The following is a 16,096-nucleotide window of genomic DNA, read 5'->3' as shown; positions in this document are numbered from 1 at the left end:
AAGTCATAGTTAGGCTTCGAATTTGAGAATTCTGGGTTCGGCAGAAAAATACTCTTTTTGTCAAAATTTTTAGAATGCCTTTTACATGCGGAATTGACACAAAAATCACTCAATTCGGATGAGTAACGAAGAAACTGCCGAAAAACTGCGTACGTATAATTAAATAAACGCAATTTGCAATTAATTAACAATTACGAAAATTAATCACCCCTTTTAATTCTTGCAAATTTGTAATATTTAACCATGTTCATGCAATTTAGATTATGAAAATAATAAGGGGCTCGTGATACCACTGTAAGGTTATGATTCATATGACAGTTCATAAATCATGCGGAAAAACCATAAAGCCAGGAAACATATTATTTACAATTAATCATTTAGCATAGTTTAGATGCATACTCTTTGTTGCGTGCCTTCCCTAGCTGCGCCCGAACCGAACAAGAACAAGTCTTTAGGACTCCAAGTGTCGTCCCTCCGTAGATAGTCCACAGCACGTCCGGATCCGCCTTAAGATTGACCAACTAGAATCGCCCTTAAGGTTCTAATATTTTCGGTTAGGTAGGCAAGAATATTGGCTGATTTTTCTGCTTAAAAATCTTAGTTTTGAATACTTAAAACTTGTGTATAAATAATGACCCCTAGGCCTTTATTTATAGAGTTATGGAAAAGGAATCGTAATCCTAGTAGGATACGAATTAATTGAAATTAGAATCCTACATGAATTCTATTTAATTAATTTATCCAATTAGGAATAGGAATTTAATCATACACTAACTCTTGTAGATTTAGGAATCACGCATGAGCACAAACTCACACACACACGGCAGCCACAAGGGCTGCCCATGCGCGTGCGAGCAGCAGCCCACGCAGCGCGGCCCACGCATCCGTGGCCTTGGCGCGCGCTGGGCCTGCCTTGCGGTAGGCCTGGGCGCTGCCTTGGCTGGGCTTGTGGCGCGCGTGCTTGCTGGGCGATGGCCCGGCTTCGTGCTGGGCCTTCGTCCGGCAGGCCTCGTCCGATGCTAATTCGTACGATACGCTTCCGATTAAATTTCCAGTTCCGGAATTTATTTCCGATACGAACAATATTTAATATTTCCGATTCCGGAATTAATTTCCGTTTCGAACAAATATTTAATATTTCCGTTTCCGGAATTATTTTCCGATTCCGGTAATATTTCCGATTCTGACAATATTTCCGTTTCCGGCAATATTTCCGATTCTGGTAATATTTCCATTTCCAATAATATTTTCCGATACGTACCATGTTTCTGTTTCCGGCAACATCTACGACTTGGATAATATTCATATTTCCGATACGATCCATATTTCCGTTTCCGGCAATATCATCGTTTCCGGAGTATTCATTTCTTGCCTGTGACGATCTTAGCTCCCACTGAAACCAAGATCCGTCGGTTCCGAATATTCATAGATGGAGTATTTAATGCCATTAAATACTTGATCCGTTTACGTACTATTTGTGTGACCCTACGGTTCAGTCAAGAGTAAGCTGTGGATTAATATCATTAATTCCACTTGAACTGAAGCGGCCTCTAGCTAGGCATTCAGCTCACTTGATCTCACTGAATTATTAACTTGTTAATTAATACTGAACCGCATTTATTAGACTTAACATAGAATGCATACTTGGACCAAGGGCATTATTTCCTTCAGCGGGTATCTTCAAGCGACGACAACAGGTATCCCGGCGTGGTGGTATTGGCGTAGTTTTGGGCTGTTTTTGTGCGATCTTCAGGCGGTTGTTGTGCGTTTTTTGTGCGGTATATGTGCGATATACAGGGGGTTCGAAGGTGTTTTCTTGTCGAGCATCGACGGTGTCTTCTGGTGTTGCTGGTGGTTTGGCGGTGTATTGACATCATTTTCAAAGCTTTATTGCGAAGGTTTCTTGCTGGGGTTATTTTCAGAGGGTAATTTGCGAAGGTTTTTTTCGGTGAGGGTTATTTGCTGGTGTTGCGTCGTGGTGGTGTTTTGCGTTGTTGGTACAGTTGCTGGTTGTGCGTTGTTCTAGTTGTGCGTTGTTGGTTGCAGTGGAAGGTTTGGGTGGTGATACGAGTGGTGTTTGGTCATTGAATTTGCGTTTTCTGTTTGTTGTGGATGGTCATTACGAGTGGTGATACGAGTGGATGGTCATTACGAGTGGTGTGCAGTTAGGCTATTTGCTTTTAATTTTGTGGGGGTTAGCAGCAATTTAAGATTAATTACTTTGGCTTCAGCAGCCAACCTCACGGCATCGTCGTGGGAAGCTACATAACTCACGGTACATTTGTGGTTTTAATTACTTTGTTGTTGCTTTGTCTTGTTCTTGTTTTCTCGTGTTGCGGTTTCAGCTTTGCCTTGTTGTTGGTTACCACATTTTTGGGACTACCACGGGCTACTTAATGCCGACTGTCGTGGTGCATTTTCATTGTCCATTTGTGGGTCTTAATGGGTGTAAAGATGGCGGGGGAAACAGGCTTACAAAGAGTTCTTTGATCACTCATCTTCGTGATCGTCATTGTAGTGTTGATGCTCAAGTAGTCACACGACACTCTCTAACCACTTACTTGGCTATTTTTAATGCGACTGAGTTGACTTTCCGCCGTATGGGGATTTGGCTTTGTGAGGATTGTTTTAAGACGCATCCTATTCATTCTAACTGTCGTCATGGTCAAGGTTCTGATATTGTGGCACCACCTAATGTTGGGGATGGTGTTGTTCGGTTTGTGCTCTATGGTCTTTCTAAACCGTCACTTGCTTCTGATGTTCACATGGATGTTGCGGTGCAAGAACATGATTGTGGTTTTACCGTCACTCTTCTTGACAAATTTCTCTCTAAACGACTTTTCACTGTGAAATCCATTCCTTCTAAATGTCGTTTGGGGTTTTCCCGAATTTTGAGAGGCGCGCTTGATAGGGTTATTTGCAAGCCTGAGGACGTCTCTTATTGGGTTACTCTTCTCGTGTTTCCTTTATGTATCCTTAAGACCTTTAGTCCGAGGAGTAATCGTGAGCGCACAGCTGCCGTTAGGCGGCAACGACAGGAAGAGAGCATTGCTAATGCTATTCGTACTTGGAGTGAGCCGGGTGGTGATATGCTTCTTTTGCGGGAAGCTTTGGCAGCTTTATCCCCTACTTTGATAAATGATGATGAGGCTCTTGAGTTGGCAGAGCGTAATATCAAGCAGTATCGTAGGAAGATTTGTGATGGCCATTACACTGTCGCAGTCTGTATTCTTTCTTCTGCTGGTGTTGCGCCTTATAATGAGGCCACTCTTGCGGATTTACAGTCAAAACACCCTTCTTCTCCAGCTCCGTCCTTGCGTGATATTCTTGTTGATCACCATCATCTCATCGCTACTTCTGCTGTTGTTTGGGACCGGATTAGGAGTTTTCCGCGTGGAACATCTTGTGGGAGGGACGGTTTGTGAGCTCAACACCTTATGGATTGCTTGAGTGGTGCTGATGTGGTTGTTTTAGATGAGTTAGTTGACTCCATTTATGGGGTGGTTAATATCTTTTTAGCTGGAAAATGTCTTATGGGTTTGGGAGAGTATATTGCTAGTGCTCCTCTCACACCTCTTGTCAAGCCCGGTGGTGGTATTCGTCCTATTGATGTGGGTACTGTTTGGCGACGTCTGGTTTCAAAGGTTGGTGCTGTTATGGTCGGTCCGTCTTTAGGAAGTTATTTTGATGGTCTTCAATTTGGTGTCGGGGTATCTGCAGGTGGCGAGGCAATTCTTCACGTTGTGAGCCGGTTGATTGAAGATCGGGGTTCTGATGTGGGTCTTTCAATGTTATTGGTGGATTTTCAAAATGCTTTCAATTTAGTTGATCGAGCGGCCATGTTACGTGAATTTCGTCTTTGTTGTCCCGGTATTTCGCGATGGGTTGAATTCTGCTACTCTACTCCAGCGAGATTGTATTATGGGGAGCACACCTTATGGTCGTCTCAGGGGGTGCAGCAGGGTGATCCCCTTGGTCCTCTGCTTTTTGCTTTGATTTTGCAACCCCTGATTTGTAAAATCAGGGACGCTTTTGATGTATGTCTTCAGGCATGGTATTTGGATGATGGCACTATTATTGGTGACACCTTGGTGGTGGGGAAGGTTCTGCAGTTGATTATGGAGAATGGGCCTTGTCTCGGGTTACATCTTAACGTGGAGTAGACCGAGGTTTTCTAGCCTATAGAGGACCCTCGAAGAAGGCTTGTGGTAGTCTTTCCCCATGATATTGCTCGTCCTTTGCATGGTGTTAAGTTGCTTGGTGGTCCCGCTAGTTCCAATCCAGTTTTTAGTGGTGAGCTTGTGATGCAGAGGGTGACCAAGATCATTGGGCTTATGGATAAGGTTGCCCAGCTTGATGATCCTCGGTGTGAGCTATTGTTACTTAGGGCATGTACCAGAGTTTCTAAACTCTACTTTTCTTTGCGTACTTATCCTCCTGGTATTTTTGAGGCGGCTCAGTGCACTTTCGATGAGGCTCTTCGATCTTCCTTGGAGCGTATTGTTACTGCTTTGGGGCCTGGCTTTGGCGACTGGCAGTGGCGACTTGCCACCTTACCTTTTTCTTTTGGAGGGCTTGGTGTTTATTCCGCAGGTGATGTTCGTCATTATGCTTTTCTTGCTTCTCGATTGCAGTCTTTTGGTTTGCAGACAAAGCTTCTACGGCATGCTGATATTGTTGGTCCTGGTCGAGCATTTGAAGATGCGTTGAGTATTTAGTAGAACGGTGGAGTATGACATTCTGAGTAACCCAAGTGAGGTCGCTGCCCCTAAACTCATGAAGAAATTGGCAGATATATATTTCACAAAGGTTACTGCATCTGCATAATCCACCTTCTCTTTATTTTCCCGACAGTTGGCGTTGTGGAAATCACACCATGGAGATCACACCACTGCTTGGCTTCATGCGGTCCCCATATATCAGGTTTGGGACAGACGATGAATGTTAAGGCTTACCGATGTGTGTTGTGTTACTAGTTGGGGGTTCCTTTGTTTTCTGTTACGGTGCCATGTTCTGCTTGTTCCAGGTCTTTGCGGGAGACATCTTTGGTGATCATGCAGTGTCATGTGCTGGCATCGTGGGTATTAAACATCGACATAATGTGGTTCGGGATACCCTTGTTGATGTTTGTTATCGGTCTGGGATTTCGGCGCGGAAAGAGGTTGATATTGGTCTATCTGGAGGGAACGATGGAGCTCTCCGGCCAGCAGACGTGTTGCTCTACTCTTGGGATCGGGGATGTGATGTGTGTGTTGACTTGACGGGGTCATCTCCTTTGACACAATCTGGGTTGTCTGGCTTTGTCCCGGGCCGGGTTGTGACTGATGCGGCTATTCGGAAGCGGGTCAAGTACGAAGCACGTTGCAGGGCCATTGGTTATGGCTTTCTTCTGTTCTCTTTCTCTTCTTTGGGGGAGCTGGATAAGGATGTTGTTGCGTTGCTGAAGCGGATTCAGAAGTTTTCTAGGACACAGGACATTGGGGCTCGTGCTGCTGCTCATATTTTCACCAGGATAGGTTTATAGCCATAGGAGTGGGGGCCCAGATTGTATTTCGGCTTCCCACTAATTATTTGTAAAATGTTTGACTTTGTTAGCATTTGTTATAATAATAATAATAGCGTGTCTCCCCCTCTATTGGATGTTGACGAAGACCATGATTTGGCGACGGTCGCTACACTGCTGCCGTTAGGGTTCTTTCTTCCTCAGGTCCTGCCCCTTACAATGATGCTACTCTTGCAGATTTGCAAGCAAAACACCCTTCCGTTCCGGTCCCCACCTTACCGGATATCCCTGTTGTTCATCACCTTACTGCTTCCTCCGCTGTTGTTTTGGAGCAGATTAGGGGCTTTCCGCGTGGTACTTCGTGCGGTAGAGATGGCTTGCGTACTCAACACCTTCTGGATTGCTTGGCAGCTTGGGTGGTGCTGTTGTAGCTGTTTCTGATGAGTTGGTGGATGCTATCACTCAAGTACTTAATCTCTTTCTTGCTGGAAAGTGTCCTGCTGAGCTTGGAGGATACATTGCTAGTGCTCCTCTTACGCCACTTGTTAAGCTTGGTGGTGGTATTCGGCCTATTGTTGTGGGCACTATTTGGAGGCGACTTGTTTCTAAGGCCGGGGCTGCTTTGATTGGTCCGCGTTTAGGAAACTACTTCGGAGGTCTTCAGTTTGGAGTTGGGGTTCCAGCAGGTGGTGAGGCCATTCTCCATGATGTCAATCGGTTGGTTGAGGCTCGTGGGGCCGATGTTGGCCTCTCTATGTTATTGGTGGATTTTCAGAATGTGTTCAATCTAGTTGATCGATCGGCTTTGTTGCGTGAGGTTCGGATACATTGTCCTGCTCTTTCGCGCTGGGTTGAATTCTGCTACTCTTCTCCAGCGCGGCTGTATTATGGGGAGCATACCTTGTGGTCTTGTCAGGGTGTGCAGCAAAGGGATCCTCTCGGCCCTTTGCTTTTTTCTCTGGTTCTACATCCATTGGTGTGTCGAATCAGAGACTCATTTGATCTATCTCTTCAGGCTTGGTACTTGGACGATGGCACTATCGTTGGTGACACTTTGGTGGTTGGACAGGTCATGGAGTTGATTTTGGAGGAGGGTCCTCATCTAGGTCTCCATGTTAATGTTGAGAAGACAGAGGTTTTCTGGCCTTCGGAGGACCCACGCAGTCGTCTAGAGGGTGTCTTTCCTAGGGATATTGCTCGTCCTGCGCTTGGTGTTAAGTTGCTTGGTGGTCCAGTCAGTACGGATTCGTCTTTTTGTAAGGAGTTGGTTTCGCATCGTGTGTCAAAGACTGTTGTGTTGATGGATGTTGTAGCTAAGCTTAATGATCCCCAGTGTGAGTTGTTGCTCCTTCGTGCGTGTACTGGAGTTTCTAAACTCTACTTTGCTATGCGCACTTGTCAGCCTCATCTTTTTGAAGCGGCCCAATTATCTTTTGATGTGGCTCTTCGGGCTTGTTTAGAGCGTATCGTGACTGCTTCGGGACCTGGGTTGGGTGACTGGCAATGGCGTCTTACCACCTTACCTTATTCTTATGGAGGATTGGGTGTTTATTCAGCTGGTGATGTTCGGCATTATGCTTTTCTTGCATCCCGTTTGCAGTCTTCTGGTTTGCAGGATTCGCTTCTTCGGCTCTCAGGTGTTGATGGTCCGGGGCCGGCCTTTGATGATGCTCTTGGTCTTTTCAATAGGACCGTGGAGACCGACCTTATGCGTAGCCCTAGTGAGATCGCTGCCCCCACACTCGTGAAGAAATTGGCAGACATATATTTCACGAAGGTTACTGCTGATGCGGAATCCGCCTACTCCTTATCTTCACGTCATGTTGCCCTATGGAAATCACAACAGGGGGATCACTCCTCAGCTTGGTTGCGGGCAGTCCCCATCTCGGGTTTAGGCCAGACTATGAACGGTAAGACTTATCGTTCAGTTCTTTGCTATCGGTTGGGTATTCCGTTGTTCTCTGGTTCGACGTCGTGTTCTGCTTGCTCTCAGGTTTTCGATGGGGACATTTATGGGGATCATGCAGTGTCTTGTGCTGGGATTGTGGGTATTAAACATCGACATAATGTTGTTCGTGATACCCTTTTGGATATTTGCTATCGGTCGGGGATTTCTGCTCGCAAGGAGGTTGATGTTGGGCTGACTAGTGAGAGTGATGGAGCTCTTCGTCCTGCAGATATATTGCTGTATTCATGGGATGGCGGTCTAGATGTGTGTGTTGACTTGACTAGGTCTTCCCCTATGACGCAATCTGGGTTGTCAGACTTCGTTCCGGGTCGGGTTGTGGCGGTTGCAGCGCAGCGGAAGCAGGATAAGTATGCGGCACATTGTAGGGCTTTGGGTTACGGTTTCTTTCCTTTTTCCTTCTCTTCTTTTGGGGAATTAGAGAAAGGGGCTGTTTCGTTGCTGAAGCGGGTCCAGACGTACTCCAGGGCTCAAGACATTGGGGCACGGGCAGCTGCCCACATTTTCAGCAGGATCGGGTTCGCCATAGCTAGAGGAGTGGGGGCCCAGATTGTATCTTGGCTCCCCTCCAACTTCTTGTAGTTCACTTGATCTTTGTAGCTTGTTAAGCTTGTAACGTTTTGGTGTTTTCCCATAATAATAATAATAATAATAATAATAATAATAATAATAATAATAATAATAATAATAATAATAATAATAATAATAATATTCCTATGTTCCCAAGACAATTCAGGTGTGTTTTGTGTTATCGCCTTGCGATTCCTATGTTCCCTCCTGACTTTACTTGTCCTTGCTGCTCTTCGAAAATCATAGATCGTTTCGGGGATCACGCTGTGCATTGTGGTAATGATGTTGGCCTGAAATTCCGCCATAACTTGGTTCGAGATTTGTTAGGGGATATCTGTTCACAGGCTGGGGTTGTTGTGCAGAAGGAGGTGCCTTTGGGATTTCTGTCTGAGGAAGGGAGAGATCTCCGTCCTGCAGACCTTCTCGTCTACTCTTGGGACAAAGGGAATAATGTATGCTTAGATGTCACAGGTATCTCTCCATTCACCGGGCCAGGAGTTGATGCTTTTGCTCCTGGGGTTGCTGTCGCTAATGTTGTTGCCAGAAAGAAGAAGAAGAAGTATGAAGCGAAATGCATAGGCAACGGATATGGTTTTATCGCTTTTGCTTTCTCCACCTTTGGAGAACTAGGGAGTGATGCCCTCGAGTTCATGTCTAGGGTCTCACGGGTTGCTCAGAGTAACACGGCTGCTGCTAACATTCGTTCTTTTCTTTTTCATCGTTTGTGTTTTGCTTTGAATAAGGGTGTTGGAGCCCAATTAGTGGCTAGGCTTCCATCCAACTTTGTGTAATCGCTTCTTCATAAAAGTAATAATAATAATAATAATAATAATAATAATAATTAATGAAAAACATAATAATAATAATAATAATAATAATAATAATAATAATAATAATAATAATAATAATAATAATAATAATAATAATAATAATGGCAACATCAAGAATAAAACTAAATATATTGATGTTAATTTTCAAAGTTATAATGTCAAAGAAAAAAAGTATTTTTTTTCCTTAGTAGTAAGAAAAACGTAATTCGATTAATATGAAAATGTTAATAACATACCTTGTACGTATAGTTGAAATATAACCTATTATTTTAAATTGGCCTGAAGTGAAGTGAACTTATTAGATGTAAAACTGAATTAAAATTATTAAACTTGAACTGAATTGAACTTATCGGATCTAAAATTAACTGAACTTATCGGATCTAAATTAAATTGAACTTATCGAATCTAAATTAAATTAACTTATCAGAACTAATTTAAACTTAACGAAACTGAAAGGAATGAATCCGAAATCTTGGGGTAAAAAATACAAAAGGACATGGTATTAGAAATTTTGAACAACAAATTACAAGGGCTACATTTAGAAATTCACACAACACTCACAAAAAGAAAGAAATAAAACAAAGAGTAGCGACGTAGCGTAAAGTGGTCAAAGGATCAAAAGTCAAAACTAATACCGCCATTTCTTATTTGCCTCTCTCTCTCTCTCTCCTCTTCCACCTAATGACGTTCGTCTCATCATCCCATTTCGATTGTCGACACAAATCCATCCCCATTGTTACGCGAAATTGATGTTTTTGTTCAGATGAATTCGGGGTTTCCGGCTTTCGTTTTCGTATTCTCGATCTTTCTTAGCTGTTTTCCTGGTAAGTTCATATTTCTATTCGATTAAAATTTCCTTATTATTGTCGATTTTGTGAATTGATTGCACCTTTTATATGATTCTGATAAATATTTTAATTGTATAAACCCTAAGATTGATCAACTAAGGTTTTGTGTTAATCTAGTTGGATTACAAGATATTGAACCCTAATTTGAGCTGATTTGAGTCCTGTGATTTGTCTTTAATTGCAAAATTGTTGAATTATGTTTCGGGTCTTCTGTTGAATGGTTTAATTTGATGATTTAAACCTAATTGTTGAATATTGAACCATACTTCGTTGTTGTTGTGATGTTTTATTAAAGAAAGAAGTCATTTTTTTTTTTAATCAAAGAGAGTGACCTTGGGATTTTCTTCTTCCGTCCCCATTAAGCTTCCCATTTGAGTTGGGCAAAAATATTTAAAAGAAAATTGAAGTGGGGTTTGTCTATGAGAGGTGAATAAAAGTAGGGTATTGGGTATAGTTTAATGATTCAAAGTGGAGGTGAGAGTAAGTTGGGAGGTAAGGGGATTGGAAACACTATTTAGTTTTTTTCATCCAAAATGAGAAATATGACATTTACTTGGGGATGGAGGGAGTTTTCATTGTTACTCAAAGCTTCACCAATACTCTCCTCAAACTACATGCGCAAGAGAAATGGGAAGCTTTTTGGGGGATGGAGGGAGTATGTACATAAAACTCTTCTTGATTGTTGCCTTGACTGTCTTACTGAGAACGTTGCACCAGGATTATGACCCGCTTAAAGCCTTGAGCTCTGTCATTTTTTCCCGTGATGGTTCCATTTCCAGATAAAAAGAAATCCAATTAATTAGTCAAATGTAAATAGTGCCATAGTACATCAATGTAAGGACATAGTTTGTCTTTTCATCTTTCCATTGAAAAGATAATGCCTGAAGAACCCCATAACGTGACAATGTATCATGTTTGACAAGAACTTAATTCCGAAATGGCCCCAATTAAGGATCTTAATTCTTACATCATGTTTAGTCGTTGGTCTTTAACAAACATCTTGATCTTGTACTCTTGTCTAAAAAATTCTCTCGATAATCGTCTAATTCTACTTATATCAACTAATACTCTAATAGTGATGTGATTAGACTATTAGAGTAGGCATTCTTCCTTTTGTTCATAAATAGGGAAATTTTGCATCCAGAATTTGAATTTTTTAGGTATTGTTATCTGTAACATAAATTTTCTCCGCCAATTCTCAAAGAAAGACAATAAAAATAACTTTATGAATCTCTTGAAGTTTTAAAAGATTAACTGATTCATGGATGTCTAAGATGCACATAATTTTCAATATCAACAATAGCCCAATGCCTTTAAACTGGCTTCTTACCGTAGAGGGCTCGAAGGGTTTGAATACTTGATTATTCAGCCTTACCTCTGCGATGATATAAGGTTGTTTCCGACTGACCATTGATCTGATACAGAATAGCCGTTGTTAATCTCACAATACATAAGAAAATCATTTAGTCCATTTTTCGTCCGGATATAAAGAACAGTGAATTACTGACTCCATTGGGAATGGACAACAAAGAAATTCCTGGTGTACTTCTTTTGGGAAAGGGCACACAATTACCACATCAACTTTCACTGTAATGTCGTTCTATCATGAATGGAGTTAAAAATTTGAATCTAACAAGTTCCATTGTTAAAATGTAGAACTTTTGCTTCAGAGATGGTTGTCACTGGCTGTTTAAGTTTATCCTCGGATTTGACTGCTGGTTCTGTAGACCTTCAGAACACGCTGGTTTGAAAACTAATAGTCACTTATTAACTATTGAATGCTGGAGATTTATTGGGGGTTAAATGGTTGATCACGCTTGGGCTGGTTGACACTGGATTTGCATTACTCTGGACATGTAAGCACACCCAGACGGCCAGACCACCTTCCTAATCAGTTCTGTGTTAGTTTCAGACTTAAAGAATATGCACTCTCTACTTTCAGACCATATGAATTATTGTTGTTGGGGCTGTAGCAAAATAATGGAGATAACTCACACTATGCCCAAGTTCACATGAGGTTGCATGTCAAAAGATTAATAGTAATAGACTAATAGATGAAGTAGCATACTCTCTGATTTTTTTTTATTTTTTTTTTGTCTTTCTTTGACAAAGCTTAAGACCTTAGTCTTCAGTGTCTGTTTTCTTTAGTATAGATCTTGTCACGGTAGAGTGGAATTAAGAAGGGACAAAAATCAAGAGAGAAAAGTGAAGGGGAACAGGTAAAGATGCCATAATAGAAGGTAGGACAGGATTTTTGCAGTTGCATAATCTCAATAATGATGATCATAATGTAACTGACCTGTCAGTAAAATAAGTTATCTTCCTTGTTGCACCGCGCTCGCTAAGGTCACTCTCTTCGATAAAAACAAATGACTTCTGTCTTTCATAAAACATCTTTCCTGCCAGACATGCACGTCCTTTTTATGTGTATAAACTTTCACAAATTTGCTATGTTGCCCTCTGCAGTTAAACCACTACCATGATTCCATCAGCAGTCAAACCACTACCTAGTTTCTTTTACCTGCAAAATGAGATCATGTTTCCTCCACTCTTTGGCACATATCTTACTTTCCCAAATCTCCTCAAACTAATTCTGTATTATTCCAATTTTTTTTACTTGCTTTCCAATTTCCCCCCTACTATGTCACTTGGCAAATAGGCAATGTAACAAAACATATTTACAAGGTTTATTGTGTCAAAGACCCCCAATTTGTGCAGACATGAAATCAACACCCTCAATCCTTATTCTACTCTCTTCCAATGGGCTATGATCTTTCATTTCCTTCAGTTTTTTTCGGGCATTTTTGAGCTTTCCTTTTCACGAAAATCAGTATAAAATCGTTCTGTATATTTTGTCGGCTTATCATTATGTCCACGAGTCCATCTCTCTATACTCTGCAAATACTTCATCTTCCTTGTTTCCTCACTCACTCTATTCCTACACAAAATTGAATGTCTCTTTTTCCTAATACTACCATTACTAAAATTTATTGTCTGATCTAAACTTATAATTTAGATGATAGGTGACGTAAAGGTTTTCTGGGTACCTCCATATTATCTTTCTTGATTTCTTCCATGTCAGTATTTTCCACTGTTAACACACCTTCACTAAGTTTCTTCTCATGACCAGCAATATATCATCGCCTCATTGCATCATTGGATCGGAGTGTCAGATACTCCGACACCCGTGTCCGACACGATACCGACACCGTGTCTGAGCAACATAGTTAAATTCTAATTGCCAAACAAAGTTCTTTTATGATTTTTGTATGAGCTTCTTTGCTGTTTTCTGAAAGACAGCTATATGTTTTCTGCAATGACATACCTTTTCCTCCCCTATGTTCTGAATGCGGCAATGTCGTGTTTGTTTTCAGGGTATTTATCAGCTGCAGTAGTCACTCTTCAGTCAATTCAAATATACCGAACTCATGACTGGTTACATAGACCGACAATATATTTCCACTGCAAGGGAGAGAATAAGACTGTTCTGCCGGATGTGAAGAAGGTCAACACTTCATATACTTTTAAAGGGGAAGAATCCTGGCAGGTTATTTTCTTATCATTCTCTTTCCTGGTTTTTTATGCATGTTCGTTGGTTCATAATTCTGTCAAACCAACCAATCCTGCGCTGCTTACTCAAACAAGTTGACAAATGATATTTCCTTGTGAGTAGATTATCAATTCACATCTTTTTATTTTATTCCTGGCTATAACCGGCTTTAAAAATAGCAAAAATCGGACATAAGCCTGTTACTAGAAGTCATTCTTTTCAAAGCCAAAAGATAAGATTTTCTAGAATTCTTTTCTTGATCATATGATGTGGTTGGTGGTTATCTACTACTTATCTTGTCCCTGTTTTTTGTCTGCTTTGTTCTGTTGACTGTGAATCATAACTCATAAGACATTGACTTATGCCTTTTATGTTTCTGAATAATCGTCATCTTTGTTTTGTAGCCTTTGACAGAATTTTCAAGTACGAAGTGCAAGAGATGTGGAATCTATGAGGACGGCTTTTTTACTGATGATAAATTTGATGAATGGGAGTTTTGTCCTTCGGACTTTACAGCTGGTGAGGGAAGATATACTCTTGTAAAAGGAGGAGAGTTCAATGCGACTTTCATTTGTTCAACATGTGTAGATATCGGTGCAGGTAATTTTACAAGCCCAATTAGCTAAACATTATTAACTGTAGTGTCCCCGTAACTGATAATCCAAGCGGGGAAATTGTGTGACCTACTCCATGTCATTGAGATATTTTTAGTTATGTACATAATGGATTAATGATACAATGGACAGTAAGCTGTAAGCATATTTTACTGGAAATTATTTGTAATCAATAATTCTTTTAAAGAAAAATCATAAAATTAATATATTTATTTTACCATCTGAAACCATATTATCATGAATATTTTTCTACTGCAATACTTCTCAAAATATTCCAAGGTGTGCAAATATTGTATCATTAATTCATTGTGCACAACTGCACAATTGGCTGAATAGTTGTGATTTGCAGTGCAAGTTATCTCAATTTCAGTTCAATTGCACAAATAGGCATTGATTTGGATTAAGACTTTTTTTGTTGTCCTCTTTAATCTTCGTACTTTGAACTGAGATCTTTAACTTTCATCAATGTGTTCCTTCCAGTTTGGTTGCTTATTTACATCTGTTCTGATTGTAGATAATGCTGTTCCTCGTTCAGATACTAAAGGAAACCGAATAAGTGTTGCTATAGTTGTACTTATCAGTGCTGCAGTTACTACAGTAGTTATAGTAGTCTTCATCGGAGGTTACAAGTATTGGCAAAAGAAGAAGAGGCGTCATGAGCAAGCACGTTTTATGAAGCTGTTTGAGGAGCATGATGATATTGAAGATGAATTAGGTCTTAGAGATGTTATATGACAGACATCACTGTTCCGCGCCTGAACTTACTTGTATAGCATACAACTTTTATGATTGTCATTTCTACCACAGAAATACATGCTTGCATGTTTCGGATGTGCTCCTCTTTTTCAAAAACCATACAACCACACTGAGATTTACCTCCTAGTTTATCCTGTGGCATTTCAATATTTGTTTTAGGGTTTATGAAGATCACAAGCTGTCAATGAAATCTCAGGGAATTGCTCATATCCGTCTCCATCCAAGAGCAGCACAGGCCTAGTGGTTCGTATTCCATATCTCATCTCAGCAATAAATCTTGAACTCTTCAGGTTTTACAGATGTCTGATATGTTAATTGTTAAGAATATATACTAATTTGGTTGGGAAGAATGTAGAGCTGCCAATGGGTTGGGTTTTGTAGGAATCAGGTCGACCCATTTATAAACGAGTTGAGATTTTTCTAACCCAACCCGACCTCATACCTGATTGTAAACGGGTTGACCTGAAATTGACTCATTTAAGTTTTTTTGTTAAATTGACCTGAATTTTTAATTAAAGGGATCATTTTTGGAGGAAGTCTTGGCCTCAAGTGACTTGTGTTCATATGGACACAAGTGGCTTATAATTGGTACCCGCTAATTTGATATTGGTACTAAGACTAGTATGGTATTGGTATACCAATACATTGCTAAAAAGTATCAATACAAATATTTGTGTTATTGGTACTGACATATGCTGTATTGGTACTAAAAATAATTGTATTTGAGTCACTTGTGTCCATATGAACACAAGCCACTTGAGGTTTAGCAATCCTCTCATTTTTGGGGGTAAATCTCATAGCAAAAAACTAATACTACAATATGTATAGAGAGAAAAATAAGTTTTGGCTATTGCTAGACGTTATTTTAAGTTTTTCATATTTATAATTAGACTTTAGCCCGTGCGATGCACGGATTCTACTAAATTGTTATGTTTAAATAGAACTCCTATAATACCAATTTTATACATTAGATTAGATTAGTTTTATTATTTTGCATTGAATTTATTTTAGATTTAATTTTTTTTAATTACGAGAGTGTTTGTTTTTGGATGAAATTGTATATGCGTAATATTAGTAATTAATTAATAAAATATCTGCGTGGCACTCGACTTTTTTAATTCAAATTTAATTTGAAATCTTATTTTTCATTGGCCGAACCCATTAGATTATCTGCGTGGCGCTCTAATATTGGATTAATGTTTGATTTTAAATTGAATTTTATTTATTTTATTTTAGAATAGTGTTTGATTTTGGATGAATTTTATTTTAGATTTATTTTTTAATTTCTAGAGTGTTTGATTTTGGATGGAGTTGTATATATTAGTAATTAATTAGTTAGAATATCTACGTGACACTTAATTAATTATCTACGTGGCAATCGATTTTTTTAATTCAAAAATAAATTAGAAATCTTATTTTTCATTGGCCGAAACCATTAGCAATCCTAGGTGGCCCTTTA

The 16,096-nt window shown here is 40.1% G+C and overlaps 1 protein-coding gene across 1 annotated transcript; it reads left to right on the top strand.

Moving 5' to 3' along the window:
• The first annotated feature begins 9,470 nt into the window (after positions 1–9,470).
• LOC110786665 (uncharacterized) lies at positions 9,471–14,844 on the top strand. Its single transcript, XM_021991226.2, has 4 exons — positions 9,471–9,693; positions 13,092–13,264; positions 13,672–13,867; positions 14,396–14,844. The coding sequence occupies exons 1-4, from the start codon at positions 9,633–9,635 to the stop codon at positions 14,614–14,616; spliced, it is 651 nt and encodes a 216-aa protein (XP_021846918.1). The 5' UTR covers positions 9,471–9,632; the 3' UTR covers positions 14,617–14,844.
• Positions 14,845–16,096: the final 1,252 nt, after the last annotated feature.

Source organism: Spinacia oleracea, chromosome 1 (genome assembly GCF_020520425.1).
Source record: "Spinacia oleracea cultivar Varoflay chromosome 1, BTI_SOV_V1, whole genome shotgun sequence".
NCBI classification, from domain to species: Eukaryota; Viridiplantae; Streptophyta; class Magnoliopsida; order Caryophyllales; family Amaranthaceae; genus Spinacia; species Spinacia oleracea.
This window is presented reverse-complemented; position numbering and strand designations above follow the sequence as displayed.

Excerpts from the sequence above, each read along its gene's own strand:
- LOC110786665 (XM_021991226.2), top strand. The coding sequence starts at position 9,633 with ATGAATTCGGGGTTTCCGGCTTTCGTTTTCGTATTCTCGATCTTTCTT. Across the intron at positions 9,694-13,091 it reads CTTTCTTAGCTGTTTTCCTG|GGTATTTATCAGCTGCAGTA; the intron begins GTAAGTTCATAT and ends GTTTGTTTTCAG. Across the intron at positions 13,868-14,395 it reads ATGTGTAGATATCGGTGCAG|ATAATGCTGTTCCTCGTTCA; the intron begins GTAATTTTACAA and ends TTCTGATTGTAG.